Source organism: Physeter macrocephalus, chromosome 2, assembly GCF_002837175.3.
Source record: "Physeter macrocephalus isolate SW-GA chromosome 2, ASM283717v5, whole genome shotgun sequence".
Taxonomy (NCBI): domain Eukaryota; kingdom Metazoa; phylum Chordata; class Mammalia; order Artiodactyla; family Physeteridae; genus Physeter; species Physeter macrocephalus.
The window spans coordinates 77,391,995-77,405,408 of NC_041215.1; the positions used below are offsets into that span (position 1 = coordinate 77,391,995).

A 13,414-nucleotide genomic window follows, 5' to 3' on the forward strand; every position below is an offset into this window, starting at 1 on the left:
AGGCAGATTTAGAGATCTGGTTTCATTCCTTTCGTAGTAATTACTACATTTGTATAAGTGTTGAGGGTTTTTAAAATGAGAATAGAAAACTCACATTTGTCCCGTCTATTAAAAGGACTAACCTCTGTTCTTTGTGCCCCTAGCACCAGTTGTTGGTTCCTTTTCTCTAAGGCTCAGGACTTTTTACCTTAAAAACCCTCTTTTGAGGAGATTACTTTCATTCTAATCTCTATCAAGTTTAACCCATGGTATTTTCTCAATGTGTAATCCCAGGAACTTTTAGGCAACTTTTTAGAAATCTGCCCAGTGTGGTTAAAGGTCGTACGGTGAGCAAGTTTTCATATTTCAAGTTTCACGATAAGGACTGATATAAAAACTTCACTTATTGGATAGTAAAAGAATCCTTTATTAACTACACAGCACTGGTTTTAGAGAGTTTCTCTTGGATTCTTATATTTAAAATCTAATCAAATCTGCTCAAGTCAATAAATATTTAAGTATATATTTGCCTTAAGCTATTTGAGTTTTACTTCATTTTAACTAAAAGATTCATCACTTTACTTTTTCTTTTAGTTCCTATCTCCTGTGGACTAAATTCCATGCTAAAATAGTAAAACCTCACTAATTTGGATGACAGGAGTGGGTATTGGAAGAAGGCCAATCCAAATTATAGAAATAGTTATCATAACTAACTTTACACTTTTCCTATTCATTACTTGTCTTTTTCTCTATCCATGTATCTACCCATCGTTACCAAAGTGCTATACATATTAGAAGCAGTAGCTTGAAATTAATTTTTAATAATTTCTAGAGACATCAGACATTTTAAAGTATTAGAGATGCAGTAGTTGGGAATTTTTAAGTTAATGAGTCTAGACATATTGGACTACTTTATTTTCTTATTATGAAATATTACAGACATGCAAAAAATATAAGCAACTAATGAATATCTGTGATTCCATCACTCAGCTTTTTCAAATCTTAGCATTTTGCTGTATTTTCCCAGGCCTTTTTTTTCTTTCAATTTTCATTATGAAAATTTGCAAACACAGAAAAATTGAGGGAGTAGGATTATACCTGTATATCCTACACCTAGATTTAACAATCAACATTTTCCATATATGCTTTAATGTGTGTGTATTTTTGCTGAATTATTTGAAAGTAGCTTTCTGAACATCATGAATTTGCTCATAGCACATGTCCTAATATATGAATATGCACATATATAAGCACAACACAATTATCACACCTAAGAAAATTAGTGGTAATTCTTTGGTATCATGAAATTTTCTGGTTTCCCTGGTTGTTCTGGAACATCTTCAGTGGCTTTAAAAAAAAAAAAGATTTAAACCAGAATCCACTCAAGAATCATGCATTGTGTTGGGTGTTTCTTTAATCTCTTTTAATCCAGAACAGTCCCTCCTACCCATGGAACTTTTCCCTCCCTACGCCATTGATTTATTTGGCAGAGTAAAGTCATTACATAGAATTATTAAACAAATCTGCATTCTGGATTTGTCTATTTCCTTTTGCTGATATTTAATTTGTTCCCCTACTTCTGTATTGTAAATTGGAGGATATAAAGCTGGATTAGAGCTAGGATAAAATTTTTCAGTAAGAAAACTTCATAGGTGATACTGTATGCATTATGTTGCATTGAATCAAGAGGCAGATATTGTTGGTCTGTCCCACAATGAATGATTCTAAGTTTGAGACACTTGGAAAGATGGTGACCACCAGATTTCTACAGTGAGAAGATTGTCTTTCCTTTTGTAAATCAGTAAGCTGCTAGATGATAACTTTGGCAACCTGTGAATGACCTGCTCTATGAGGACAGTGTTAGCAACTTTTCATGTGCAGTTATCTTTTCATTCTTCAATTGCTTAAGGGTTTATTTTTTTTTTGGTAGTTTTTCTTCATAAGATAAATTATATTGGGAAAAAGTCCAGTAATATCAGTACTCATAATAAATGCAAATAAAAATAACAAGATACCCATTTCCATCTTAGATTGGTAGAAATTAAAGTTGAGGGTACAGAGTATTCTCAGGGATATGGGAGAAACAAAGGAGTTTAAGTAGCTGCTGGTGTGTATTTACAGTATTTTAAAGGGCACTTAAGCAGTATTTGCAAAAATATTTCAGTACTTTTTTCGGCACTTGTACTGCCAGGAATTTACTCTATGTATACTTGTAAAAGTATAGCACGGTTAAGGATGTCATTGCAGCGTTACTTTTAATAGCAAAAAAGAAAAGGAAAAAAACTAGGAACAACATAAACATCATCATCTTGCAGTCATAAAGAATGATGTGATGCTATGAGCTTCATCAAACTCAGATTGTTCTTGTTCTCAGAATGTTTCTTTTAGCACTTTGTTTTTGTTTCCTTTGTACTGTAGCTTTTCTCATCTCAAAGTGCTTTTTTGGTTTTGTTTTCTTTTACTCTCTGCATTGTGTATAAACATACCAGAAAAGTAAAAATTAAATCAGATGCCTCTGTCATGCCTAGTTTTCTAATTCTTAGAATCAGTAGGGTTTTGATGCTGAAGCACTCAAAGGAATATTCTGATTTTCATTGTTTGTTTTTCTCATGAGAATCCAGTATAAATCATATAATGGAAAAGTGACATTTTAAGTAAGAAAAATGTTGGCTGTATCCTAGTTATACTGAAATTCTTAAACTGGAAATACCTGTCATCTTTAATATTGTTAATATCTCTATATTTTTTATTCTTTTAAAACAGTTCGTTTTCCTGAAGATCTTGAGAATGACATTAGAACTTTCTTTCCTGAATATACCCATCAACTCTTTGGGGATGAGTAAGTAACTTAGTAAGATATTTGTCAAATTAGTATGGCAAAAACATTTTTTTTAAATTTAGAAATGAGAATTTATTTTCTTTACTGTTATTTTTCATGTAATTTATTTTAAAATATATATTAGAATGGCATTTTTTACATTGAGACACCAATCTACTATATAATGCCTATCATTTAGTGCTATAGGTGCATTATCTCATTTAATTCTCATAATCTTAGCAATGGTATTATCATTTGTAACATTAACATTGGTGGGATTGGATAGTTGCCTAAGGACGTATGAATGGCTGAAGTTCAGATTTAGTCAGTCTGACTGCAGAGCCCATATTCAAAACTACTCCTTTTTTCCTACCATTTTGCTATACTGCTTTTAGAAAACACTCCCCTAAATCTGGAAAGCTCAAGTTTATTCTGTGACAAGTAAATAGGCAATTAAGAGAAATTTATTTTCAGAAGCAACTTTAAAGATACGTCCTGGGCTATTCGGCACAATTCTTTTATTTCCTATACCTTCATTACATTATTAGAATAGTCCATCACCTTGTGTTTTTTTAACTTTTGATTTTGAAGAAAATTTCAAATTTACAGTAAGTTGCAAGAATAATATTCTGTATATCCTTTATCTACAATCATCAGTTGTTAACATTTAGCTATATTTGATTTAATCATTCTCTTATATAAATATATTGATAGGTTGTCGTTGAACCATTTGAGAGTAGGTTGCAGATATATCTTCTCTGACTCCTAAATTCTTTAGTATGTATTTCCTAAAAACAAGGACAGTAACCATAGTAGAATTATCAAAACTCAGGAAATTTAGCATTGATACAGTACTGTTTTCTAAAATATAATCCACATTTCAAACTTTGCCAGTCGATTCCTAGTAATTCTTTTATAACAATTTTCCCCATCCTGGATCCAATCTAGAATCACGTTTTGCATTTAGTTGTCATCTCTCTTTAGTCTGAGACAGTTCCTCAGACTTTGTTTTCCATGGCACTGACATTTTTGTAGAGAATAGGCTAGTTTTATAAACCATTTTGGACTCGTTTGGTTGTTTCTTCATGATTAAATTCAGATAATGCATATTTTTGTAGTACCACAACAGAAGTTGTATATGTCCTTCTCAGTGTGTCATATCAGAAAGTCCATGATGTCAGTTTGTCCCATTGTTGGTTAAGCTAACTTGGGTCATTAAGTTTAGAGGTATCTGCCAGGTTTTTCCACTAAAAGGTTAATAGGCTTTTCTTTGTTATTTATATGTAATCTGTGGGGAGATAGTCTGAGAGTGAAAATATCCTGTTTCCCATTAAACTTTCGCTCAGTAGTTTTAAAACTGTTAATGATTCCTGTCAGTATTTTACTATGATTGTAAAATGGCGATTTTCTAACTCTACCACACCTTCAGCAGTTATTAGTTTGCATTCTACTATAAAAAACAGCTCTTCTTCCCCTTGTGTATTGTTTATATCAGAACAGACTCAGGGATTCTTTTTTTAACTTAATGGGTTATAATCTTTTACTGTTATTAATTTGATGCTCAAATTATCACAGATTCAACAAGTGGCTTTTCTTTCAAACTGGCTTTTTGAGTCCTTTTGATATATCGTCATCATTTTGAGGACATGTTGCCTTGTGATACAATAAGGTGTTCCACATTCACCTGGTACTTCCTCTGCTAGTTCTGGAGTCGGGCATATTCTCAAGGAAACATGTTTTTTTTTAGTAGGAAAGGGTGTTTAGACATAGTTGACATTTAAAATATTCCCTCTTATTGCTATTTTCTCGATGCATTATTTCAACATTTTGGATACATTTATTTAATGTGTTTTTAACTTGACAAATGTCTCTTCATGGAACAAGTTTCTTGAGAATTTCTTATTAATACATCAGATTAGGCATTTTATGTGCTTTAAATATTAATAACTGAATTGTATTATATATTGATTTGTGCCAAAATTTGAGCCTTTCATATTTTAAACAGGTTTTATTACACCATAAAAATAATGCTTTCTCTTTGTATCTCTGTCTTTAAGGAGCTTTTTATTTATCTCTTCCTCTTACTGCTATTTAAAATCTCTTCCTATGGTAATATCTTAGTGAGTAGGATCTAGTTTTACAGGTACTGCTTCTTAATGGCATTTTACACACTCACTTTGCATGTCATTAAAAGTGGTGTGCTTGCATACCCCTCCTCTAAGGTAGGCAGATGACAATCACATAATCATGATAACTCTGTATCTCGGGACCCATGACATTGATCTTGATCCTAGTGTCATTGCCACTCCTTTCTACTACATATAATTTTCAGAGTCCTAGAATGGACACTGCTCATATTTTGTTTTGGTAGCCTAGACAGAAATCTGGAAATGACACTGCTTCTTTTATCCACTCTTTCAGTATTCACCTTAAAAAAAAAAAAACTCTGGGGCTTCCCTGGTGGCGCAGTGGTTGAGAGTCCACCTGCCAATGCAGGGGACATGGGTTCGTGCCCCGGTCCGGGAAGATACCCCATGCTGCAGAGCGGCTGGGCCCGTGAGCCATGGCCGCTGAGCCTGCGCGTCTGGAGCCTGTGCTCCGCAGCGGGAGAGTCCACAGCAGTGAGAGGCCCGCGTACCGCAGAAAAAACCACAAAACCTCTATCATACAATTCAGCTTTTTAAAGTGTAAAGTTCCATGGGTTTTAGCATATTGAGAGTTGCGCAATCATCACCACTGCCAATTTTGGACCATTTTCATCACTCCCACCAAAATTCCCATTGTGACCAATTAGCAGTTGTTCCCTCTTTCTCCTACCCTCCCTAGCCCTGGGTAGTCACTAATCTCCTTTCTGTCTTTATAGATTTACCTATTCTGGATTTTTTTTTTTGGCCCAGTGTGCAGGATCTCTGCCTACCAGGGATCGAACCCATGCCCCCTGAATTGGGAGCGCGGATTCTTAATCACTGGACCGCCAGGGAAGTCCCAGAAGACTTTTTTTTAAGCTGAAAAAGGGAATAGCAAGGCGTAGATGGGTAGCAGGGAGCAAGGTTGGAAAAAAATAGGAGCAGCTCCAGATCTGCTTTCTGAGTTCATAAGTGGGGTGTGATCAGACAGGTACTATCACTCACCACTTTCAGCAGCTCTGGATGTTGGTGATGGATGCAAGTGGTAAGTTGGAAGCACTGGGCTAAGGCTACGTCTTAGCTGCTTGCCTAGCCAGGAATCAATTTGACATTACTTGTCTTTGATTTGAAATGCCTCCTAGTAGTAGCAACAGTAAGAGCAGCAACAGTAGCTGTAGTATACTTGTACAATGTGCCAGTCAATATTATACACAGTTTACATGTATTAACTTGTTCATTTAACCCATAAAACATCCTTGAGGTAGGTGTTATTATTCTCTCATTTTATAAATGAGGAAAGTGGAGGCACAGTTTCATTACAGTATGGTTTGTTTCTGTGTTTGTTTTTAATAAGTATAGTTTAAAATCTTGAAACTACCCATGAAGTTAAACTTGTTTATATGTAGGGTTAATACTTTGTCAAGATTCATTTTCGGGTCTTAGATTACTGCTGTTTTTCCCCTTTTAGTGAAACTGCTTTTGGTTACAAGGGTCTGAAGATCTTGTTATATTATATTGCTGGTAGCCTGTCAACAATGTTCCGTGTTGAATATGCATCTAAAGTTGATGAGAACTTTGACTGTGTAGAGGTAAGAACAGAAATAAATTTATTTTTAACTGTTTTCCAGTTGAGTATAAAACAGATTATAAGATGTAAAGGTTTGAGGGAGGAAAGAATCTGTTATATAGCAGCTTTAAAACCACATATTTAGGGCTTCCCTGGTGGCGCAGTGGTTGAGAGTCCGCCTGCCGATGCAGGGGACATGGGTTCGTGCCCCGGTCCGAGAAGATCCCACATGCCGCAGAGTGGCTGGGCCCGTGAGCCATGGCCGCTCAGCCTGCGCGTCCGGAGCCTGTGCTCTGTAACGGGAGAGGCCACAACAGTGAGAGGCCCGTGTACCGCAAAAAAAAAAAAAAACAAAAAAAAAACAAAAAAAACCCCACATATTTAATATTTAGTTATGGAAATGATTGTCTGCCTGTCATTCCAGTTAACCCTGTGATCATGATCCTTAGCCTGATCTGTTTCCTGAGTGGACCTTTTCCATAAAAACCTTCACTTGATCAGAGTTGCATTTTATTTACCAACTTTAGTTTTTTATTTTGGACATTAAAAGTACTTATTTTCCCAAAAGTTAAATAAGATGGAGGGAACTAGCTAAATTTTCTGCATTTACTTCATGTACAATTTTCTTATTAAAATTTCTCTTGCTATATTTCTAATCCCAAATTTCCTAATATATATTCCTTTATGAACATGGATAATTAAGCTGATTACATTATAAAACTATTTGAAGCAAATGAACCAAAAGAGGGTAAAGGCAGAGAGTATGAAGCGTATGCACCTGTGGCAGGCAAAATTATGGCCCCACCAAAGGCAGCGTGACCACAGAGGCCGAGTAATGTGGCCACAAGCCAGAGAACGCTAGTAGCCACCAGGAATTGAAAGAGGCAAGGAACAGATTCTCCTTCAGAGCCTCTGGAGGGAGTGTGGCCCTGATGACACCCTGATTTCAGCTCAGTGATATTGATTTTAGATTTTGCCTCTAGACTGTGAGAGAATACGTTTCTGTTGTTTTAACCTCCATGTTTGTGATAATTTAGTACAGCAGCCACAGGAAACTAATACAGATTTTTGTACCAGGAAGTGGGATACTACTGTAACATCTAAAACTGTAGAAATGTCTTTAGAAATGTGTAATAGTTAGAAACTGGAAGAATTTTGAGACACATGATAGAAAACGCAAATTGCCTTGAACAAACTCTTGGTAGAAATATGGATGTTAAAGGCACTGCTGGTGAGGACTCAGAGCAAAGTTAGGAACATGGGAGAGAAAACTTTTTTATCATCTTAGAGAATACATACTATATCATTATAAAAGAGAATGTTGATAGAAATAGGAATGCCTTCTAGTACTAGTAACAGTCCAGTAAAAGGTGCCTCTGGTGAGGGCCCAGAAGGAAATGAGGAACATGTTATTGGCAACTGGAGGAAAGGAGATCTTTGTTGTATAATGCCAGAAAGCCTAGCTGAATTGTGTCCTGCATTAATGTGGAAAGGAGAACTTGTAAGCAATAAACTTGGATACTTAGCTTAGGAGTTTTCCAAACAAAGTATTGAAGCTTTGGCCTGGTTTCTTGCTTTTAGTAAAATGTGAGAGGAAAGACAGAAATTGAGGGAAGAACTGTTAAGCAAAAAAGATCTAGGACTTGATGATTTGGGAGATTCTCAGCCTGTTCTGAAGACACTAAAATTAGAAGATTCATTGTCAGGCAAGTGTGCTGTGGGGAGAAAGCCAAGAGTATGGCTAAGTAATCTTATTTTGCTGAAGAGATAGGCATGTGATTCACTGTTCTCAGTAATCTCAACAAAGCCAGGAATAGGGATTGAATTCTATGATATGAATTAAGGGAACATCTGTGGAGGACCGTCTTGTCTATTGACATGAACGCTCATGGTATACACAGATTACCCACAAGGTTTTTCGAGAGTGTTATATCAGCAGAAACACGGCCAGTTTGGACTGACAGAATGAGGGAAGGCTAATGGACTTCTAAAATTCTATAAGCAGGAAACAGGCTGATAACACTATTCAGCTGCAAACATGTGCTACCTTTCAAGAAAAAGAAAGAACAATTTTGAAGGTGGAGCTTCAGGCTCAGAGGGTGGACCCACAGGCCATAGTATTCCTAGGTCTAATGGAATATGGATTAGATTAGCTGGATTTTGAAATTGTTTGGTACTGGTGACTTATTTCTTCCTACCATTTTCTCCCTTTTTTTTTTTGTTTAAATATTTGTGGAAAAGACACTTTTTTTTTTTTTTTGGCTGCCTTGGGTCTTGGTTGCTGCGTGTGGGCTTTCTCTATTTGAGTCGAGCGCAGGCTACTCTTCATTGCGGTGCATGGGCTTCTCATTGTGGTGGCTTTTCTTGTTGCGGAGCACAGGCTCTAGAGCACAGGCTCAGTAGTTGTGGCGCACGGGCTTAGATGCTCCACGGCATGTGGGATCTTCCCAGATCAGGGCTAGAACCCGTGTCCCCTGCATTGGCAGGTGGATTCTTAAACACTGTGCCACCAGGGAAGTCCCAAAAAATTATATATTTTAGACTTGTTCTGTTCCTGGGCATTCCTATTTAAAGATATTGAAGCCAACTTTTTCAAGGCTTTAACTAACTTTAAATTTCTGACTTAAGCCTTTTGCCAACCTTGTGCCTCACCCTTTTATTGTAAAACCTTCTCTCATTACTTGCATTGGTTGATTTGCCCCCTTTTTATTATTATTAAATTTTTTTTGGTTTTCTTTTATTGTAAAGGACTTGCCCAAAGTCCCACAACTAGTATCAATAAATGATTTGTATTGTACATGGGAATCACTTAGTCGTAGTATGCATAATATATAGTAATACCGTCTTAAAAGATGTGATTATAGAACTGTTTATGACCTGTTCTAAATGGGCCCAGGCGCTTGTGCTTATTTGTTTTTATTTCTGTTTTTTACAATGTGGATTTATTTTTGCCTGCTCCCATACTTTTATGCTATTAGCTCTCAATTTACTGCTGGTGTGAGGGACTTTCCTCTTGCAAACAGTCCCCTTATAGGTAAAAATACCATATTAGTAAACTTAATGGAATTGTAACATGAATCGTATATAGCATAAAGAGGTCTAAAATAGTCTCTTATATCCGTTATTCAAACTTCAGTGTCAGAAATACTTTGAGCACTTACTTTTTTTGGTTTCCATTTCCCACTCTGTTTGAGATGCCTAAGCTTGTCAGATAAATAATATGTAACTGCACTTAATATTTGTTTTATTCAGTGGTTTGTGTCCCTTGGGAATTTTTGAAAATTTGCAGATATAAAAGTGATTCTGAATAATACTGTAGTTGTGGTGATTTGATACTTGAAAAAATTTAATCTTAGATAAACTAGCATTTAACACAGACTTAGTAAAATGGAGCTTTTTATAATCAAATATTTCTTATTAGATTGTTAAATTTTCAAGCCCGGCTAGATACTCTTTAAAAATGCAGTGGTGGGTTTTTTTTCTTGTGTTGTACAAAATTCACTTTTGTTTGAGGGGTTTGCTGATTTGTGGTTTTTTGTTGTTTTTTTTTTAAGTTCCGGCTGGTAGTGCTGAATTGATTTCTTCCAAAGGAACTATTGACTTAGTTATTGATGAATCTTTCAAATATTATGTGCAGTGAAAATAGCTATGTATTTGCATTGACTTCTAATTGTTCCATTCTTGAAAACCAGCTTTCTCCATTTAGAAGTACTGTGTTAGGAGTAAGGAATCCATCTTTTATAATGCCTTTTTGTAGGACTATTTATTTGCTTCATGGTCGAAGATCATTTATTTAAATTACATGTTCAAGCAGAGACCTTTTTCCCCTTATAAAAAAAGAATGGGTAGCAGATGTAGGAGGAATGGGCTTGCCTCTTCTCAGTTTGCAGTGAGAATGTTCATTTCACAGTGCCTTCTGTGTTCTTGATGCCAGGAATCTAGTGGCAAACAAAACAAAGTCACTGCTCTCATGAAGCTTACCTTCTTGCCAAGAGGAGCAGTCAGTAAACAAATATTAAATAAACAAATTAATATGTATGAAAATACCTTAATGTTTGAAGAAACATTTTGCTGGTTTCTGAATGAAGAGGAGACAGCCATGTAATAATCTGAAGGGATCAACGTATGCAGAGGCCCTGAAATGAGAACATTCTTGCATTTTTGTTGTCCAGAAAGGTCACTGTTGTTAAGTCATTGTGGTGATGGAGAGAAAGGTAGGAGATGGTTGAAGGGGGTTGGCAAAACTAGGTCATATGGAGTAAGAGTAGTTGATAGCCTTTGGAGGTTTTAAGTAGGTGGGGGTTATATGATAGGGTTTATATTTTTAGAGGATGATTCTGGCTGCTGTGCAGAGAACACACTGTAGGAGGCAAGAGTGAAAGAAGGGAGACCAGAATGTTGCAGTGTTATACGCCACACTGCATTTAGTTGTCTGGTTGAGGATATATCTTTGGAGGTAGAGCCAGTAGCATTTGCTGTTGAATTAAATGTGATTGATGAGGGAAAGAGGAACGAGGAGGATCCCATTGCTTAAGCAGTAGTGGTACTATTCACTGTGATGGGGAAGATGAGAGAAGTAGATTTAAGTGGGAAAAGCCCAAGATTTTTGTTTTAGATGTATTGTTTTGAGGTTATTATATAATATATCATAATTGAGTTTTGCAGACTCTACTATGTAGCATTATTTTTGCATAAGAAAAATATACCCTTTTAGGTGGTCAGAAACCACAGCAAATCTGCTTAGAAGTTATTTGCTTGTTAAAATTTTGCCATTATATTAATCTTTCATTATCCATTCTTTTTCTTTTATATGCTCTCCAGTGGCACCTGAAATTTTTTAGTTACAATTAAGATGCCTGTAAAACATCTCCACTAGCTGTCCTCTTTAAAGACAACATAATTATTTTGAATTTTGTGATACAATAAACTTGATTATTCAGGCACTGATGGTTTGTTCATCTTATGGTTGTCCCTGATCTTTGCCTTTATCAATACCTCCTGCCCTCTCTTGAGGTAATTTCATTGCTTTTTAGTGGAAGGGTGTGGAACTAACTAAGATTGTTCAGTCTTGCTAACTGCTAACATTTTAGGGAAAGTTTTGTTGGAGAAAGTTGAAATACATGGATAAGGTTTGTATTATCTGTGAATTTCAGTCATCTATTTTATCCTTGTCTCTCATTAATATGGATTGAATTTGAGAGTAGATGAGAGCAGATTTTTAAAATTTTCTGGATTCCTTAGGGCTTTTTAAATAGAAAAATCCTGTGTACTTATAAAAATTTAATCTTGAGGAAGTGAAAAAATAACTCTTTGGTAGACTAATAATATTTCAGTATATTCCACTATATTCTTTTTTTGATAATGGTGTCAGCATTCTTAATGAGTAATTTTTTTATGAAGTATCATAAAAAGCTTTAAAATTATGTATTTAGATTTTTATCTTGGAACTTTGTTGTGAGTTTAGGTTGCAAAACACTAATGCAGTATAAATTAACATAATGCGACCTTTGTTTTTCCAGTAGTTGAAATATTCACGCTTTTTCTCTACTCTAACAATATGGAAATTTCTACGGCTTAAATATTGTCAGAGAATGTAAGATTGAGCACGTTATGTAGATACAGAGTGTTTTTGCTTGTTTTTGTAGCATATCTTGAGCAAATTATGTAGATATGGAGTTTTTTGCTTGTTTTATAGCATATTCTTAGAATTATAGTTAATGTTAGGTCTTCATCACTTCAGCCAAATAAAGGATAGCATGTACTACTATTTAACATGCCTCTAAAATTGCTATTTCAAAAATAAAGCACCATAGACAAATTTAGACAAATGCTGCTGTTTAAGATAAGACATTAAAGAGGTAATTTGGTTTTCGAATGTGATAAGTACATGTGTACAAGTGTAAACATTTGTATTATAGCAGACTACCAGTTAGTCTCAGGTACATTGCTTTATGCAGTGATGAAGAATAGTAAGAATTGCTTCATGGAAACATCTCATGTGTAACAAAGTACAGAACATTGGAAATTGAGATGACCATAGTCAGAAAGTATACAATCTAGAATATTTCATCTTGAGTCACCTAAGAGAAGACCTGAATAGAAGAGTTACTTTTATGCTTTCCTTATTAAAAAGATATTGCCAAGGGTTAGGAAAACATTTGTAAGGCATATCCTTATTAAATATATCAGGTTGTATTCTAGATTCTTGATCTAATCAGCTTAATTTCTTATCCTTTCTAGAACTGTATTTTTACATAATTTTATTTAAAGTTTAGAATATTCTTGAAGATAGGGAATTTTTCAGGAATCTTCAGAAACAGAATCCAAACTTTTAGCCACAAGCATTGGAACTAAGAGGTTTCAGTTAATCTTTAATTCTACATTCAATTGAAAATGAGTATATGGGGGTTTTCTCTAGTGGTAATTTTATTGTCTGGCCAGTAATCCAATATGAAAAATGAATATTTAACTGAACTAAAATGTATTTATTCTTTTAGAAAAGAGTACAGATCCGTAAGACATGACAGTTATAGGATTTTTTTTTCTTAAAGCAGAATCCATTTAATAGAGAAATGCTGACATTTTTCCTTTAGTGGTGCAAAGTTCTGAATTCTGGGTTTGAAGAGCTGTTTGGTTTTATGTTACGTATTTTATGTAATACATATACATTTTCTCTAATGTATTATATGTAACAGATTCCTTGTTTTTAAACTTGGCCTTTTATTCCCCTGTAAAAGTTCTTAATGTGTAAACTTGCTCAGAGCAAAATATTTATTTGAAGATATTTATTACAATAAATAGGTATCCTTTGAAGGCTGAAAGTTAAACATTAACTCTCTTTCAACTTTGTTGAGCTCAAATCTTTGGCTGCTTTATCTTCTATCTGAACTGCTACTTGAAACTTAGAGTTTCTGAGAAATCTTT

At 35.0% G+C, this 13,414-nt stretch overlaps 1 protein-coding gene and 1 long non-coding RNA gene across 5 annotated transcripts in view; one reads left to right on the forward strand and one right to left on the reverse strand.

Annotated features, from left to right (window-relative positions):
- The window catches only part of HAT1 (histone acetyltransferase 1), a 49,361-nt gene that overhangs the window by 13,344 nt on the left and 22,603 nt on the right, over positions 1 to 13,414 (forward strand). For all 4 annotated transcript variants that reach the window (XM_007117883.3, XM_055088528.1, XM_055088527.1 and 1 more), the window contains 2 exons: positions 2,743 to 2,818; positions 6,392 to 6,512. In XM_007117883.3, the coding sequence (XP_007117945.1) occupies positions 2,743 to 2,818; positions 6,392 to 6,512 (197 nt within the window). The remainder of the gene's footprint in view (positions 1 to 2,742; positions 2,819 to 6,391; positions 6,513 to 13,414) is intronic.
- The window catches only part of LOC129392562 (uncharacterized), a 42,612-nt gene continuing 39,251 nt past the window's right edge, over positions 10,054 to 13,414 (reverse strand). Inside the window, exons 2-3 of the long non-coding RNA XR_008618684.1 lie at positions 10,538 to 10,626; positions 10,054 to 10,428 (exon numbers count right to left, since the gene is read on the reverse strand). This is a non-coding gene — a long non-coding RNA (uncharacterized lncRNA). The remainder of the gene's footprint in view (positions 10,429 to 10,537; positions 10,627 to 13,414) is intronic.